The following is an 18,130-nucleotide window of genomic DNA, read 5'->3' as shown; positions in this document are numbered from 1 at the left end:
CATACGTCATTTCCTCAGATGGAATCAAGGATAGTAAATACATTCAGAACTCATTCAAAGACTTACATACTTTACTCTCCAACACCATATCTCAACATTTAATATGCAAAATGAATCACCTAGGAATCTTGCAGACGCAGATTCAGAACTGGATATGTGTGCCTGCATTCTGTGTTTCTTGGGTTTCCAGACAAGCCTATATTGTTGGGGTCTAAAAGTCACACTATGAGTAGAAAGGTGCTGTATATTCTTTGAGATTATACCATCTAAATCAACATTGTAGATTAACCATGGATTAAGAAATTATTGTACTCGTTACCTTAGTTATATAACTGTAACCCTCTCCATATATCAACTTTACAATAAATTTTTTAAAAGAAATTATTTCAAGTTTAACTGAAAAGAAACAATGAAGCCTCAAGTCACCTTACCTAGGAACTGACTGACTTTTGCTGCTCCACCAGTAGCCTGCTTCGCTATATAAAGTCCCTTGGTGACAGCTGGACTAACTTCTACTGGTTTTTCTTCTGGCTGAAGCCGTTCTCGGAGTTTAGACGCACCTTTCTGGATTGCTTTGCCGGTAAATTCAGCCCCTTTAACTAAGCCCCAACTCACCCAGGAAGCTCCTTTAAAGGGAAAATGTACAACTGATCAGTATTAAGACCAATTATTCCTTTAAACCTTTTATAAGTAACAACTGCCAGAAAAAAAACGAGTCAATATTCAGATCCTGTCAACTATACTATAAACTTGCAAGCCTACTTTGTATCTACATCTATGACAAGAATGCTGCAATACCCAACTTTGCCATACAAGTGTAGGTAATACCCCATGAGTCATCAGTTTTCTACTGTTGAATACTAATTTTGAGTTCTGATGCCAATAAGATAGTACTTGGCAGAAGGACCCAGATATTATTCTTGCTAGCTTATTCCAGTCACCACTTTTCGCCCTTTCTCTAAGGTGGGGGGGGGGGAAGCAAACTAGAAACTAAAGAACTTGTATGTCAAGGAAATGAAAAGGTATGGCAGGTACCTAAAAGTCTATCAGTCTCAAGGTCAATTTCTACACAGTTCAATTTTAAAGTTATTTAACATTTTCCATGCTTGTACATTTGTAAAACTTAGGACCAGTTTTGGTTTTTTTTATTGATCTTTACTCAACCATAGGCTGGGGTAAATGAGCTCAATTTATATTGTGCAGAGCACTCATGAATCAGATAAATAAGTCTCTTGATAGATCAGATAATTTTCCTTATATTAATTCTAAAATATTTTGTGCCATTTTCCTTTTTATTTAAACTAGTACTTCATAAACTAGTTATTCTACCTCTCAAAAAGCAGTATGTAGGGCTGGGAATGTGACTTAGTGGTAGAGTGCTTGCTTAGCATGCATGAAGCCCTGGGTTTAATTCCTCAATACCACAAACAGAAAAAGCTGAAAGTGGTGCTGTGGCTCAAGTGGTAGAGTGCTAGCCTTGAGCATAGAGAGGCTTAGGACAGTGCCCAGGCCCTGAATTCAAGCCCCAGGACTGGCAAAAAAAAAAAAAAAAGCAGTATGTAGTTAATGTTTAACTGTCAGCACCTATGAAGCTATTACTAGAACTTTGAGCCTAAGGATACAAGATGAAAAGAGTTACTAATATGAAGAAACTGAGGTTTCTAATAGCAAAGTCATCTTAAATATTGCCAGAATGCAGTTTTACTCATTTTAAATGATGCGTTGCTGACAGTTATGAATCTCTAAAGATATTTCTCAAGATTATCTGGCCTTAAGAATGTTTTGTTTTTCCATACAATCTCTGTGTCGGATAGGTGTGGAATCTAAGGAGGCGTAAGACTTCGTGACAGGTAGTATTTTAGGAAAATGGCCAAAAACATTATATCCTATTCCAAAATTCCTTCAACATAAAGGTGATATTCTTCCCACTGAGAAGTGGGCCCTGTCATATCCCTTTGAATCTAGGCAGGCTTAGTATGTGTCTGTTACTAAGAAATACTAGGATTTCAAAGCATATGGCAACAGTTTCTTCCTGTTTTGGTAGATGCTTCACATTTGAAACCTGAATCACTATGGAAACCAGACTAGCCTAAGTCCACCTGGTTGTAAGGAAGTCAAGCTGTGAAAAGCCTCATGTGGGCACTCTATTTGGCACAGTTCTAGATTGATTCGAGAGGTGTGAGCAGGAGGAATCTTCAGAGGACTCTGGCAGTTGACCCCTGTAATAACCCGTGGGGCCCAAGTCAGCTTGGCCCCCTGGCCCAGCCTGCTGGAGGGGGCGGGACATCAAAAGGCGAGCCTCACCGCCCCACAGGCCTGGCCACCAGACAGAACAGGGCTTTGAGAGGCTGGCTTCACAGCCCAGCCGGGCAAGGCGGGAGGGGCGTGTCATGCCGCGGAAAGGGGTGGGGCACACCACCAAAAGGGGCGGGGCATGTTGTTGGAGGGGAGGGGCATCGAGTCCCACGTGGTGAGCTGCCTATTGGATTGGAGAGGGGGCAGTTTAGGGCAGGAGCATGAATGGCGGTTTGAAACCATTAGCTGGGGAGGGTGCAGCCTATCTGGGTATATGTAGGCTGGGTGAGGGGGTGAGAGGGTAGAAGAAAAATTGGAGTCCTGAGGAAAGGAGAGGTTAGAGGGAAAACCATTCATGCGGAGTTAGGGAGTGCTGAGGAAGGAGAGGAGTAGGAGTGGAGGAGAGATGGCAGGAGAGGAGCGCTCGCCAGAGCAGGGAGCCTCCATAGGCCATCTGGGGCTTCTTGAGTTCACTCGGGGCCTCCTCACCTCCTCTAGAAGGTGCCTGGAGCAGGGCAGAACAGGGCAGGCCTGTGGAGAGTGGAGAGGCCTGCAGAGGAGGAGGAAGAAGAGAAGACAGGGAAAAGCCTTCTCCTTTGGAGGTTTGGAGCTCTGGAGGTCTGGGGTTGGAGGTTTGTAGTCCAACTAATAAAGGTCGGGGGGTCAGGACTGTCCATTGGAGGCTTGGAGGTTTGGTGGTCAAGGCTGCTCTTGGTTCTGGGTATCTAGCCCAGGACAAGGTAGTCTCAAGACCCCTTTCTGGTGTAAATAAACTTTTGTCCACCTTTCACTGTCTGTGCCTGGATGGATTGTCTTGCTCTCCGGAGATCATAAGTCCCCCAACTGTCAAGTCACTAAGGAGCTAACCATCCTTCCTCAACCAAGGTCCTCAGAAATTACGAAACAGACACAAGCCATTCTGCTGTGACTCACCTTTCTGAATATCTGGCCCACTAATTTCCTAGACAGAAATGTGGTGGGCTTTTTTTAAAAAAAACACAGTAGCAATAATGGCACTTATAGCAGTATAATAATGTAAAAAAATTTAAGGAAATGGCCTTCAAAAGGTTAAGGTGGCCAAGCAAGTTCTCTCAATAGTAGCCTCCTCATAGTGCTTGGCAGCTTAGTTGGCAACAGGGTATTGTAAGTGAAAAGGATTTTTTAAAATTTCATTGAAAATCTCTTCACGAGTCAATGTTAATTCACGTTTGAAAATGTAGCTTCATCTTTTCATCTCAAGCACAGTTGTTTGGCAAGAGGAATAATATTTTATTAGTGCCTGTCTATTTTAGCCAAGTTGTTAGCTATTTATTAGGTCATAAATTTGTTTTACTGAAAGGCAACTAGCAGTATTTTTTTTTAAGCTAAACAGGATGAATCAGAGAACTACTTCAATTGATTAGCTAAATAAAAGGTTAGTTGTAAAGTAGAAAGATATATGTTAGTAATGGTCATTCTAGTTTCAGAATAATTGATCTGGATATCTTTCTAGCCTTAATTTATTAACAGATCTTACTTCCCCATGGGTTTGGCTATATCCTTCAGATCTTCTCAGATTGATTGCAGTGCTATGTACCAAAGGCGTACTGTTTTGCTTCTTGTTCTGATTTGAATATGGACAGTGTCTCCCAAAGGTCTCTATGTTAGTATGAAAGGCTGTCAGGGTGATGCTACTGGGAGGCAGAGTCTTATGAGAGGTCCTCAGGTCATTGTAGTGTGCCCTTAAGGGGGGATTATAGGACCCCAGTCTCTTTCTTCTGCTTAGTGACTCATGATACAAGCAGTCTCTTCCACCATGCACTCCCTGTGCTCCCAGTAATTGCCATCTGGCATATTCCACAGAGACCCACAGTGACGGGGGCTACCCCATCTGAGACTGGAACCTCCAGAATCATAAGCAAATAAACCTATTCTCTTTTTAAAAGTAATTACCCAGATCATCTGTTGTAGCAATAGAAAGTTAACTAAAGTGTTTCCAAAAAAACGTAGGCATATTAAACTGTGGTGCTGAAGCAAAAGACTATAAAGTTGTGGAACAATAAATTTTAGTTCTCATGGTTTGGAGACTAGCAAATCTAAGGTACTGGCAAGGCCTTCTTATTTACTTTAAAATTTTCACTTTTTTTGCCAGTACCCAGTCTTGAACTCAGGGCTTCATGCTCTAGCTGATACTCACAACTTGAGTCATGCTGCCAGCCAGCTTTTTTGCTTGTGTTTTACATATAAAATTTCATGGAATTTTCTGCCCAGGTTGGCTTTGAACCCTAATCCTCAGATCTTAGCTCCTAAGTACAGGGTCTTCTGGGGCCTCTTTAACGACAGACTATTCTCATTCGTAAAGGCTCTCCCATTGTGATCTGATCACCTCCTAAAAGCCCTCCTAATATGATCATGCTAGAGGTCAGCGTTTCAATGTGAAAATTTTGAGAGGATGCAAATATTCAGACCACAGGAGTAGAGGAAGAGGAGAAGAAAAGACATTTCAAATAAAATTTTATGAGCTGGACACCTGAGACTCACATCTATTATCCTAGCTACTCAGGAGGCTAAGATCTGAGGATCGTGGTTCAAAGCCAGCCCAGGCAGAAAAGTCTGAAAGACTTATCTCCAAAACACTACTCAAAAAGCTGGATGTGGCACTGTGGCTCAAGTGTTAGAGTGCTAGCCTTGAGCACAAACAGGCTCAGGGACAGTGCCCAGGCCCTGATTTCAAGTCCTAGGACTAGCCAAAAAAAAAAAAAAGTAATTTTATGTTTAGAGTTACTTGATAGTTTAGGAATACCTGAAATTTTCTATTACCAATTTTCCCAAGAGCAAAATATAGTAATATGCCAAGGAAAAATTTATACCTATATGATAATGTGATGTTCTGAGAAATTAATTCTATTTTTAGTATTTCAAAATTGGTTGCTTGAGATAAAAATGGAAGTTTTTTTTTCTAAATCATTCCCTTATGAACAATAATTTTATTTGGTTCCCAAAGTTTCAAAATATAGGGGAAAAAACTAGTATTACTGTAGTACCTGTTAAAATGTTGTGAGCCATTTTTTCACTCCATTCAGGTAATTCTTTTGCTTTTTCTTCTGAAACTGGCTCATAGGGTACAATGTTACTCAGATTAACTTCTTCAGTTGAAGCATCTTTTGTCTGAACAGTGAAAATGTTTCAAAATGTGAAAACAGTAAAAGGGGGAAACTTACCATGTAATAAAATGTTAAGTCAACAAATATGAGTTATAATTATCAAAAAAATCTCCAGCCAATCTAGTTGTTGCAAATCCTATACACAACAATACTAGAACTGTCATGAAGCAAAAAGTAATTCTGGTCTTATCTAAGTTCCCACTGGAACTAAATACATGTATAACTCTTAATATACCATTTATAAATTCACATTTAAATTGGCTAATTTTTTTCCTTGATTAATCCATTCCTTCATGTAGATATCATCCATAGAAGTTATTTTGTGTCTGGTGCTCAGAAATTACTCTTGAATGACTCAGTCAATAAAGGATATATCTAAATAAATTGGCTTTGACGGAGATGAAAAGATGAATGTGAAGTATGTAAGAATAAGTAGCCGGGCGCTGGTGGCTCATGCTTGTAATCCTAGCTACTCAGGAAGCTGAGATCTGAGGATCACGGTTCAAAGCCAGCCTAGGCAGGAAAGTCCATGAAACTCTTATCTCCAATAAACCACCAGAAAACCGGAATTGGCGCTGTAGCCTTGAGCTGAAGAGTTGAGGGACAGCATTCAGGCCCAGAGTTCAAGCCCCATGACCAACAGACAAAAAAAAATAATAAGTAAACATTAATTTTAAGTGGAAATGGGAGAAGGTATAGAGCTAGAGCCAACACCAAAAATCTCAAAATAAGTTCATTCTAAGAAACTGAAGAACAGGCTAACTCAAACCTCATAGTATGAAACCTTCTATGTCCAATAGAAATATCAAGAAATTCATTTAAATACAAAAATATAGATTACATATGTACATCAAACAAAAGCAAAAGATTATATGTATTATATGCCAAAATATTATATGTATTATATGTGTTAAATATCTGCATATGTGTGTATAAATATATATATATATATATATATATATAGGCTGGACTATGTATAAAATACATGACAATCAGAAGCTAGTAACTCAGGGCCAAGGGGAGGGGGGATGGGTTGTTGAATAGTAAGATCACGGTTTGAGGCTAACTCCAGGTGATATCCCGCTTCAACAAACAAGCATGATGGTACATGCCTATATTCCCAAATATGGGGGAAGCACAGGTAGGAGGGTCAAAGTCAGAGGTTGGTCTAGGCAAAAATGCAAACCATATCTAGGATTAGACATTTGGCTCAAGTGTAGAATGTTTGCCTAGCTCATACAAGATCTTTAGTTCCCTTCTCAGTACTATCAAAATAAGAAGGGAGCTAGATGACTGTTAAGAATTTTCTACCCTTTGAAGTTATTTCTTGTGATTAACTTTTCAAAACCTTTAAAAACAAACGTTTCTTTGAATCATACAGGACTCGTAAAGTCCTCATTGAGCTGGCCTAAGATGTTAATAACTTGAACCGGTTGTATTTTGCAAGCATATATGGAATATTCATGTGATATTAATCCTAAAGAAAATTAATGAGCACTTACCAAACAGAATACAACAATGAAGAATACTGAATTGCTTGTAAGCCACAGAACACTACTGGATTCTATTTACTTATCTTACTACTTCTGCCTAGAATCCCTTCCACTTTTTGTACATACATGAGGCCAATTCTTATTGTTATCTTTAAGCATCATCCTAGTTATTATGTCTATCTGAACACCACTCTTTGATGCTTCTGATGCCATCCATCCACCCATACTTATTTATCAGTCTAGGCTAGATCTTCTACCTAATAATCATTTGAGAGAAACTATCTCTTTTCTAATCCATACTTTCCACTATGTGTTCTATTTCTTGAGATGAGAAATTTAAACCTTGTTCAATATGTATGTCTAACATTCTAACACTCGGTAAATATTTACTGAACTCTAATTCACATTTGTAATTTAGGGCATATTTCATACTAAGAACCTAAGGTATAAAATGAAAACTACTACACATTGTTTTAAGAAACCAGATCTCAGTTCTGTTTCCCATCTATGAAAGTGAAAGGAACCAAGTAGAGCTGACAATGCCAAAGACAGTAGCAAACTGGCACCAAACTCTTGCTAAATACAGCAAAGTGGAAAACAAGGCATAGCAAATGAAGAGTTTGCATGTCATTACTGTAAATATAAAAGTTTTCAAACAGGATAAATGGATCCCTGAACTTTAAAGAATATGAGTACAAATGATTTAGAGGCAGAAATATTAAAGCTAATCCTGACTGCACTGTAGTGAATATAAGTAGTGAATGTAAGTAAGATCGCATAAAACATGAAACAGAATAGAACATACTTCCTATCACTCCTTTATTTACCTTTTTCCCCCGTTTTCCTTTATGACGTGCCTCCTTGTTGGCCTGGTCCAACGAAGAACCTGACTGCCTTATATCAATGCCAGAAGCTTCCTTCAACTGGTCAGAGGGGAGTCTTGTTCTTCCTGGGATTTGCAATTCATCTTCTCCTTCTGCCCTGTTCCAGTTGGCCTGGAGAGTAAAGAACAAAACTTAGCTCAGAACAGATTGCATAGGGCTGGGAAGGTGGTTCAGTGGTAGAGTGCTTGCCTTGCATGCACGAGGCCCTGGGTTTGATTGCTCAGCTCCACATTACTAGAAAAAGCTGGAAGTGGCTCAAGTGGTAGAGTGCTAGCCTTGAGCTAAGGAGCTGAGGGACAGCGCCCAGGCTCAGAGTTCAGGCCCCCTGACCAACGAAAACAAAACAAAACAAAACAAAAAAACCCAACAGACTGCATAGATGACTTTTATCCAGACATGTTACACCATTTTCACAATATACTTCTTCAAATATCAGCATTGGACAGTCTAAATAAGTTGTTTTTGTTTTTCCCTAAACCTTATTACCAAATCTCAAATTTCTAAGTTCTTTAGTTTTAAACCATATGGCCTATATTTAATTTCAAAAGAAGAATATAAAAGACAACTTAAGAGTACTTGCTGGCATAACTGAATTTAATTAAATGATGAATAGATTTAAGGAAATGCATATAAGAAGTTGATGTTTGCTTTTAATACTAAAGGCATTTTGCTAGCACACATTTGCTAAATGAGTACTTAAAAATAAAAAACAATTTCAGCAACTAGTTTTCATTTACAGTTTAAGTTCTGAAACAATAGAGAAAAGGTAATACACAATCAAAAAATTGAATAGAGAAAATAAACACATAATGTATCCTCAAAGTCTCTTTAATTTCTTTCCTAAAGCCCAATAATGTAGGTTCAATGATATATAGATAAGTCAGGTCTGTGAATACCTATGTATATCACTTAAGGGAGTAAATAAGCAAAGCCAAGAGAAATCCAGACCCATTTCACCCCTCCCCATGAACACATGGAGGCCATGTACCTTTGTATTCACCTATCTCACTCTTGCTATCCTACCATTTCATACAGTACTAGGTTAATAATAAATTCTAAATGAGTACACACATGTTGCCAATCATGCTGAGGCAACTGTTAATACTCCTTAATAATTTCCCCTCTTGTCAAACAGTAGGATAGAAAATAAAACCATCACCATAATCTGTTTCAACTCCCTTACAAATACCCACTTGTTCATAATATGGGCAGAGGAAATGGGTTAAATATGGGTGATAGTTGTGGTTTTGGATAGAAAGTGGCCCCCAGTTAGTCCTAGCTGGTTCTCATCATTAAAAGGTGACTGAATCATGAGAGCTCTCATCACATGATTGATACATTCATAATTTAATAACCACTGGGAGATAGTACAGGCTAAGGCATGTGGGGCCTGGTTGGAGGAAGTTGGTTTTGGGGGCGTGATTCTGGAGGGTGCACTTTGTTCCTAGTTCTTCCTCTCTTTGTCTCTGCTTCCTGGCTGCCATGAGGCAAGCAGCTTTTCTCTCCCATACCATTGTGCCATCAATGTTTTTGCTTAGCTATAGACTTAAAAGTAATAGAGCAGCCAGTTATGGACTGAAATCTCTGAAATAGTACAAATAAATCTTTTAAATAAATCATTTTAAACTGCTTCTCTCAGGTATTTGTCATAGCAATGAAAATTAACTCATTTTATTTTTTCATTTTTCCTTCATAGTCATAAAAGGTAATTCTGTCAACCAATTCTATTCTGAAAATTCCAAATATTCACCTTAAATGTCCAAATAATACAACTAGATCTGAAGTTTAAATGTCTTCATTAAGCATCTCATGCTTTTCTCCCATGGGACCACTTTTCCAATCAAGCATTAAGAGTGGTGGTAAAAATAAAAGCTTGTATTCACAGAGCTCTACTTCTTACTAGCACTGATCACCTCAGCCCACTAAGTGGATGTTCTTATTCCTATTTTATGACAAGGTAGAGAAGTAACAGCTGAGATAAACAGCTAAAAAGTAAAAGAATTTGAATTCAGACCTGGGAAATTTAACTTCAAAGCCTAGAACCTTCATCATTGTTTATATGAAATTTTCAGGATAGTCTTAAAAACACAAAGCAAATTAGATACTCTCAGTCTCCACTAATCTCATTAGATGTAAATAACTTCCACCTTGTTTGTGGAAGTTTGAACTCAAGGGCTTAACACTTGCTAAGCATGCACTATATAACTTGAGCTACATATCCAACTCCTACAACTTCGTGTGTGTGTGTGTGTGTGTGTGTGTGTGTGTGTGTGTGTGTGTGTGTGCTGTCTTGCAGTGTGAACTTAGGGCCTGGGAGCTGTCCCTGAGCTTCTTTTGCTCAAGTCTTAAGCCATAGCTCTACCACCAGCTTTTTGAGAGTAGTTTATTGGAAATGAGAGTCTCACTGACTTTCCTGCCTGGGCTGGCTTTGAACCACATCCTTACATCCTCAGCCTTCTAAGTAGTTAGGATTATAGGTAGAGCCACCAGTGCCCAGCTACAATTTCTTTAAAAGCAGACATGCCCAGGACCCTAGGCACTCACACACAGTGAAACCAAAGAAGGATTCTCTTAGGAGAGATGAACACCAAGTGCAATGCCTCTGTGCATCTGACCATATAAAATAGTATTTATCGAAATGAATTATAGGAAATGGAAACAGAGGTTTTTTTCTTTGTTGCTGTTTTAGTTTTCTTTTTATCTGTCTTTGGGAGAGTAAGGGCCCAAAAATGGAGAGACAAAGGGTGAACAAATGCAGCAATGCTACTCAGTGGACACCATATTGAAAATCAACTATACAGATGGAGGGCAGGGATGGTAGGGGAAACAAAGGAGGAAGCAACAATGCTTGATAAGAAATGTACTCATTACCTTGCTCATGTAATTGTAACCCTCTGTACGGTATTTTCACAATAAAAAAGAAAAGAAAAGAAAATCAACTATACAACTTGTGGGTGGGGATGGGAGAGAAAAACCAGGAAAGAGTGAGGGAATAGAGGACACTGCTCAAAAACAAATGTACTCTTTACCTGGCTTATGTATTTGCAACCCCTCCATACATCACCTTTATAATAAAAAATAATAAAAAATTTAAAAAGAAGACAGGCACATGCTAACGTAGATTTTCATCCTAAAAGAAGATATGAATTACCTGAAGCCGGAGGTCAGACATTTGCCTTAACAGATCCTCAAAGAGTTCTCTATCTTCCTCTGGTAGTTCAGAGGACAAGACAACTCCCACAAAGCATCCAGCAGCTTGTAACATTGTATCAGGAAACATGTAGGCTCCCACAGTACATTTCAGAACTGGAGATCGATCAGGAACTAGAGGATATAACCAGTCACAAACCTACAATAATTAGGAGAAAAATCAGTGAAATAAATTTTAAAATAAGATTGTTATGGTAGAAAATAAACATTTCAAACTTTGATATGTACATATATTAAAGATTTTATAGAATATCTGTATTAATAAATCCCCAATGAAAATTAATCAGTTCTTACTATAACCTTCCTGCAACAAAAACTGCTAAAAATGCTATTGCTCCATTACATCTTTGGGTTTTTTAAAAAGCAGAAATACATGTTAAATAGTTTTCATCCCAAAATGATGATACAAATTAAACTCTCATAGTACATTTCAGAACTAGAGATCTGGCTGGGCACTGGTGGTTCACGCCTGTAATCCTAGCTACCCAGGAGGCTGAGATCTGAGAATCACGGTTCAAAACCAGCCCCGGCAGGAAAGTCCGTGAGACTGTTATCTCCAATAAACCACTCGAAAACCGAAGTGGTGCTGTGGCTCAAGCAGTAGAGCGCTCGCCTTGAGCCAAAGAGCGCAAGGACAGCGCCTAAGCCTAGAGTTCAAGCCCCACGACCAAAAAACAAAAACAACAATTCATTATCCCTTTATCTCTCCCCTTCCTTTTTGAATTGTTTAGTAGATTTCATTATAGTATTTTCCTATCTACACATAATGTACTTTGATCATTTCTCTTCCAGTAGTTCTTCCCCAAATATCCCTTTATAAGCATGTCATATTACTTGTTTATATCTACATGCCACATATGTAAGAAAACTAACAGTCTTAAAAGTGGTAGCCATACTGCTTTTTAGTAGCTAAACTATATAACTCTGCCTAACACTAGAGTCCTATCTTACTATAAAATAAAATTGGAAGGATCAATCCGTTAACACAATGTGTGATATAAACATATAAAAGAACATAGACTTCTTCCAAGCAGATGGGAAACTGATACATTTAAGGCTCACTTCTGAAATTTACCTAATAAACATTTTCAGTCCTTTTATTAATTCTCTTCAGTTGTTTTTTTTTTTTTTTTCCTGGTCGTGGGGCTTGAACTCTGGGCTTGGGCACTCTCCTTGCGCTCTACAGCTCAAGGTGAGTGCTCTACCACTTGTGCCACAGCACCACTTCCAGTTTTCAAGTGGTTTATTGGAGATAAGAGTCTCACAGACTTTCCTGCCCTGGCTTGCTTTGAACCGTGGTCCTCAGATCTCAGCCTCCTGAGTAGCTAGGATTACAGGTGTGAGCCACCAGTGCCTGGCTCTCTTCAGTATTTATCTCAGAAATAACTACCTGTTTATATTTAAGTCAAACTTGGCACAAGTTATAATAAAAACTACTATATTTTCCAAAGCATAGTAGATAAATCATGTGAAATGATATCAGGCAATTCACAATTTTTTTGGGGGGGGTGGGGGAGTCCAGTTGTGGGGCCTAAACTCTGGGCCTGGGCGCTGTGCCTCAACTCTTCAGCTCAAGGCTAGTGCTCTACTACTTGAGCCACAGCGCCACTTTTGGCTTTTTTTTTCTGCTTATGTGGTGCTGAGGAATCGAACCCAGGGCCTCATGCATGCAAGGCAAGCACTCTACCACTGAGCCACCTTTCCAGCCCAATTCACAAACTTTTAAATTTGAGTAATTACATATTTTAATATGCATTAGAGACAACAGGTATTTTCCTTAATTTTTACATTTGTTATTCTGATGAAAAAATCATACAGTATAATAAAAGTATTGAGAAACCAATACTAGGGGTATATATTTGACCAAGAAAATTATAGTTTATTCTAAATATGATAAAGCTTATGAAATGTTTTATTTACTATTCTATAATATTTTTAAAATTAATTATATCTTTATACCTTGATTGAAGTGCAATATGCCAAAGCTCCTAAACATTGTTTACCCTTTCATAGAACCAGTTATTACAGATTGGTGAGCTTATCTTTGTAAGTTGACTTATCCCAGTTTCACTTTCAGAAGGAAATTTCATGTTCAAGTTCTCTATGAACTAACCACAGATTTGTGGACTTTAAAAAAACACATTAGAACTAAACCAAAAGAATTTCAGAGTTCTAAAATTCCAAGTCTATTCCAAACAAAATAATCGTGTTCTCATTTGTTAAATACACAAATGGATTTTATAGCATATGAAAAAATATTTCTAATGCCTAAAACTTAGCAAGTTTATTATGGTTTGGCTTTTATAATAAACACATTCAGTCAACATTTCTGCAAATCCTTTTTAAGACTCTGCTACAAATACCTGGACATATGTAAATGAGAGCTTCTTAAGGGGATTCAAAGTAAATTTGGGGTATAATTTTACTTTTGACATAGGACCAAAGAAGGAGGGATGAAAAAGATTAAATTATCATGAATTAATACAAGATATTTTCTAAAGTTTCAATCCTTTTAATGATTTAGTTCATGTAACCAGCAGTGTTTCTGATGTTTACCTCCTCAACTTCAGCTGCCAAGGACCCAAACATTATTTAATTCCACAGTATTACTATTACCAAATAAGCAGGTTGTTGTAGTATTATCAGTATCCTTCCATGACCCTACACAACATACCTGCCCTGTTGTTGTTGTTGTTGTTTATAGTGGAAGAACAACCTGCCCTGTTCAACTTTAAGACTTCTTCCCTAAAATAACTGGAGTCATTCTTGTCCAGTAATTAATCAATAATGCCCAAAGGACCTTTCACTCTACTAAGCCTTAACTGTAAACAGCTTTTAAGGTGACTCTATGAAAAAGCTTCATGAGAACTGAATGTACACGAACACTCTCCAGGTAAAATATATATAGCCAGTGCTAAAACAAAGCTACATTATCTGGACTCCAGACAAAAGTACCTGCTTTGTTTAAATAGTCATCACTCAACGAAGTAAATTCCTTTTTATGCTTAATGTACCCTAAATCAGTCCTCATTTCAATAACCCAGCTCCCAGCACCTACAACCAAACGTTTGAAACCATACTTCCAGGCAAAGCACTATAGCTCAGGCCTCTAATCCCAGCTACATGGGAGAGATACATAGGAGGACCATAACCGGAGGCAATCTGGGAAAAATACAGAAGACCCTATCTGAAAAATTGAAAGGCTGGAGGAGTTGCTCAAGTGGTAGAGCACTTGTTTAGCCAGTGCAAGGCCCTGAGTTCAAACACCAGTTCCACCAAAACCAAAAAGCCCAGATTGTCACTGGACTACTGCTACCTTTGCAACACCTCACTGTATCCACAGCTCTGTCCTGATACCAGTCTTTAGTCTACCAATCTTTGCTTATGAACCAATTACATTCTGGTGAATTTATCTGCAGTCTCAGGTTCTAGACCATTTTCTCAACCCTGGCATGATTGTAACTTGGAGGCTAACTTTTTTGTTGATAATGGCTGTATGATGTGGATGTTTAGCAGCTTACTCTCTATGCCATTAGGAACCATCCCCTAGTTGTGACAACCAAACGTTTCCAGATATTGTCTCATGACCTGAGGGGCAAACTTGTATCTGGATAGGAACCATTCTTATATACAGTAGACTGGTTCTACCCAGTTCAGAACCTCAGCTGGGTCTTGATAACATTTGTGGATAGTAATTTATTTCTACATAAATTACGTAAATCCCTTCTGAAATTTAAGACACTAGGTTTCTTCTTCAGGTAAAGAATGAAAAAACTAATGATGTACTCTCTCCTTTTTTTTTGTCCTGTCATCACAAATTTAAAACCAAAGTAAAATTTTGTATCTTAAAAATGATTATAAAACACAAACATAGATATTCGGGGCTCATTAATTTTAGGAAACATGAAGTAGAACTTATCATTATATTTGCAATTATCCTGGATGTAGTATAAATACTAACAAAAGAGATGCATCCTATGTTTAAAATTACATTTCCATTTGTAGCCACTTACCTGAAGAAACCCAGGAGGACGGTTTAGAACTGCATCCAGAGAATTATCCAAAAACCTCACAATTCGAAGGTACCCAGGATACGAAGGTGCACTAACTTCCCCTGCAGGATTTACAAAAAAAATCTGCACTCCATTTGGTACCAAAATTAACTCATCAGCATCTAGCCCTAAGCTTTCAAGGGGAGGTGGTTGAGAATGGTTTCTGTAGAAGTCCTCTCCAACTGATGAAACCTCCCCAGAATCTGTTCCGTAGGACACAGTGTAGTGTCCCTCGGCTGCCTGTGGAGTGTAAGCAGGAGGAGCATCTGCTGGACAGCTTGGAGATGGTAAAGACAGAGAAGAGGGTTCAGCAACTGACCCTGCACCTGCGGCTGAAGTGTTTCTACTTTCTTCAGCCTGCTGGGGAGGTGACCTAGAGGACTGAGGCTCCGGTGACTTTCCATTCATGTCCTTTGGTGGGAACTCTGGATATAACTTGGGCACCTCTTGCAGATCATTCCGTAGAGAAGTGGCAAGTCCTTTCTCTAGGATTTCTAACCTGGTACGGACATTCTGCAGTGTTTCTTTCATTTTCTGCTGCATCTGTCTAGCAGATTCCCACCCAGGGCCTGTGTGTGTAGGCTCTGTTGATACTATGCTGATTCCCCTGAGCAGGTGTCCTATTCCTTGCTTGTAGTAGTTCTTTGCTTCTTCCTTCTGACCCAATTCATCTGTATTTAGTCCTTTATTAACAAATAAAAAGGCCTTCTGGTATGCTTCTTTGATGATCTTAATTTCAGCAGGCTCTCCATTTTGTGGATTTTGCTCCATTTCTGCAAAATAGAAAACATTACCAGTAATTAGCTAGCTACTTGTTTACTTATTCATTTCTCTTACATGAATATAGTTCAAGAGGACAGGAGACTTGCTCGTCTATCTTGTTCACTTTTATATTCTCTAAGACTAGTTCTGACACACAAAGCCCTTAATATGTAGTTGATGGATAAATGCTCATACTCCTAAATAAAAGAATACAGCTATTAAGTAATTTTTACTAGTTTTAATAAAATACTTCTCTATTGTATTCACCTTTAAGAGCTGCAGTAAAAAGCCTTACTTAACATTCATTATACAGTTTCTATAAATCCAGATTATATCTAGAGCTAATAAAAATTAGCTGAATCACACTGAATGAGAAATGAGAAAATATCTGGAGGAAACCTTAAAGTTACCCAATTTTCATTCAAAGATAGCAAGCTACCCAAGTAGAGTTAGCCTATTTTCTCCTCTAACCCCTACTAAGATAGCTTACTAAAAGATTACTAAAAAGGTATAACTATTTTCTTTTATCTTTTGGAGGTCCTGGAGTTTGAATGCAGGGCATGCTTGCTAGTCAGGCACTTTACTGTTGAGCTATACCTTCAGTTCTTTTTCCCTACTTTTTTTTTGGGGGGGGGGCTGGGCGTGGCTTCCTACCCAATTGTGTGTCTAGACCTCAATCTTCCTATTTGGGTTTCCTATCATGGCTGGGATGACAGACATGTACCACCAGGCTCTGCTAATGATTGAGAAATGGTCTTAACCTTTGGCTCAACTTAGATTTGAACTATTATTCTCCCTGGTTCAGCCTCCCAAGAAGCTTAAGATTACAGACATGAGCTATCATCAATGCCTGGCTTACAAATTTTTTCCTTTTTTTTTGTATTTTTATTTTTTGCTGATACCAGGGCTTGAACTCAGGGCCTTACACTTGCTGGGCTTGCTTGTTCATCTGGTGCTTTAGCACCTGAGCCATGCCTCCAGTCTAGCTTTTGCTCTTTATTTCAGAGATAGAATCTCTTAGACTTTTCTGCTCAGGCTGACTTCAATAGTAGTAGAAATAAATGTCTTCAGAATGCCTCCCTTTCCAAAGATCCTGAGAGATCCAAATAGTCAGGTCTCCTTATCAAGGCTCCAGACCAGTGCTTTGATTTATGAATATTCCATTCTTACTTTCCCTTGTCTGGGGGTGACCCATTTAGAAGCCACCAGTGTTTTGATTACAAATTCTGAATTACCCCCACTTTTCGTGGACAGGCTGTAACCCATATGGATTACTAACACACACACCTCTTGCCAACTGCAAATGTAACAGCTGCTTTTACCAACCCCCATCGGACCACACTACATTCCCCACTACAAATGCCTCAGCTTGTAAGCAAGGAGTGAGTCTCTAACTTCGGCTGGGGGCTCCCCTCTGTTCCCTGGGGCCTCCAACAAACCTGTGTTGGTATTGAGCATGCTGTCTATTCTCCACGCCTCTGAACCTAATAATGAGACTTTGAACCCAACAGTAACCACTTCTTTTTTTTTTTTTTTTGGGGGGGTCGGGTCGTGAGGCCTGAACTCTGGGCCTGGGCGTTGTCCCTCAGCTCTTCAGCTCAAGGCTAGCACTCTTCCACTGAGCCACAGCGCCACTTCCGGCTTTTGGCTTTTTGCTTATGTGGTGCTGAGGAATCGAACCCAGGGGCTCTGGCTTGCAATGCAAGCACTCTACCACTGAGCCACCTTCCCAGCCCCAGTAACCACTTCTTACTGCAGAAAACAGGGGACACATTACACGTTCCTTTGATACAAGGTGGCACAGAGTAAGACAATACAAGTCACCAGAGGCCTATCATATTCCTAATTGCAAGTGTTTACCAAGCATCTTGTCAAGATAAAAATTATTATGTGATTTCATATGCGTTAATTTTCAAAGTTGGGAATAGAAATTGTAGCAAACGTCAATTTGAAGTAATAAGCAGTATCTATTCCAGTACCACAATCAAATCATAAGTCAAAACCTGTTTCCAGATAGCAATGATGTACGTAAGTTGTATTATACATTCTAATGAAAGTAAAAGGAACTTACAGACAATATAACTATATGTCTGTTTGCTTTAAAAATAACAAAGCAAAAGTAAAGTTCTGAATCCAAATACCTGGCAACTTGGTTCAATCCTGTTTTTAAAAATGAGAGTAAGCAATCATGTTTAAAGGGTAATAATACCACAGTTAGTCTTTACCTGTCTTGACCTTTACAAAAGAAAAGAGGGAAGGTCCACAAACATCATTACTTAAATTACATATTA

At 38.7% G+C, this 18,130-nt stretch overlaps 1 protein-coding gene across 2 annotated transcripts in view; it reads right to left on the bottom strand.

Annotated features, from left to right (window-relative positions):
• The window catches only part of Spg20 (spastic paraplegia 20 (Troyer syndrome)), a 28,736-nt gene extending 11,928 nt beyond the window's left edge, over positions 1-16,808 (bottom strand). The window contains exons 1-6 of one of the 2 annotated variants that reach the window (XM_013031487.1): positions 16,804-16,808; positions 15,039-15,850; positions 10,967-11,164; positions 7,759-7,926; positions 5,319-5,442; positions 432-626 (exon numbers count right to left, since the gene is read on the bottom strand). In XM_013031487.1, the coding sequence (XP_012886941.1) occupies positions 432-626; positions 5,319-5,442; positions 7,759-7,926; positions 10,967-11,164; positions 15,039-15,848 (1,495 nt within the window). In that variant the 5' untranslated portion in view covers positions 15,849-15,850; positions 16,804-16,808. The remainder of the gene's footprint in view (positions 1-431; positions 627-5,318; positions 5,443-7,758; positions 7,927-10,966; positions 11,165-15,038; positions 15,851-16,803) is intronic. The other variant, XM_013031488.1, reaches the window with a different exon arrangement.
• Positions 16,809-18,130: the final 1,322 nt, after the last annotated feature.

The sequence above is a fragment of the Dipodomys ordii genome, unplaced genomic scaffold (assembly GCF_000151885.1).
Source record: "Dipodomys ordii isolate 6190 unplaced genomic scaffold, Dord_2.0 Scaffold140, whole genome shotgun sequence".
NCBI classification, from domain to species: Eukaryota; Metazoa; Chordata; class Mammalia; order Rodentia; family Heteromyidae; genus Dipodomys; species Dipodomys ordii.
The sequence above is the reverse complement of the archived record's forward strand: the minus strand, read 5'-3'. Positions and strand labels throughout refer to the sequence as shown.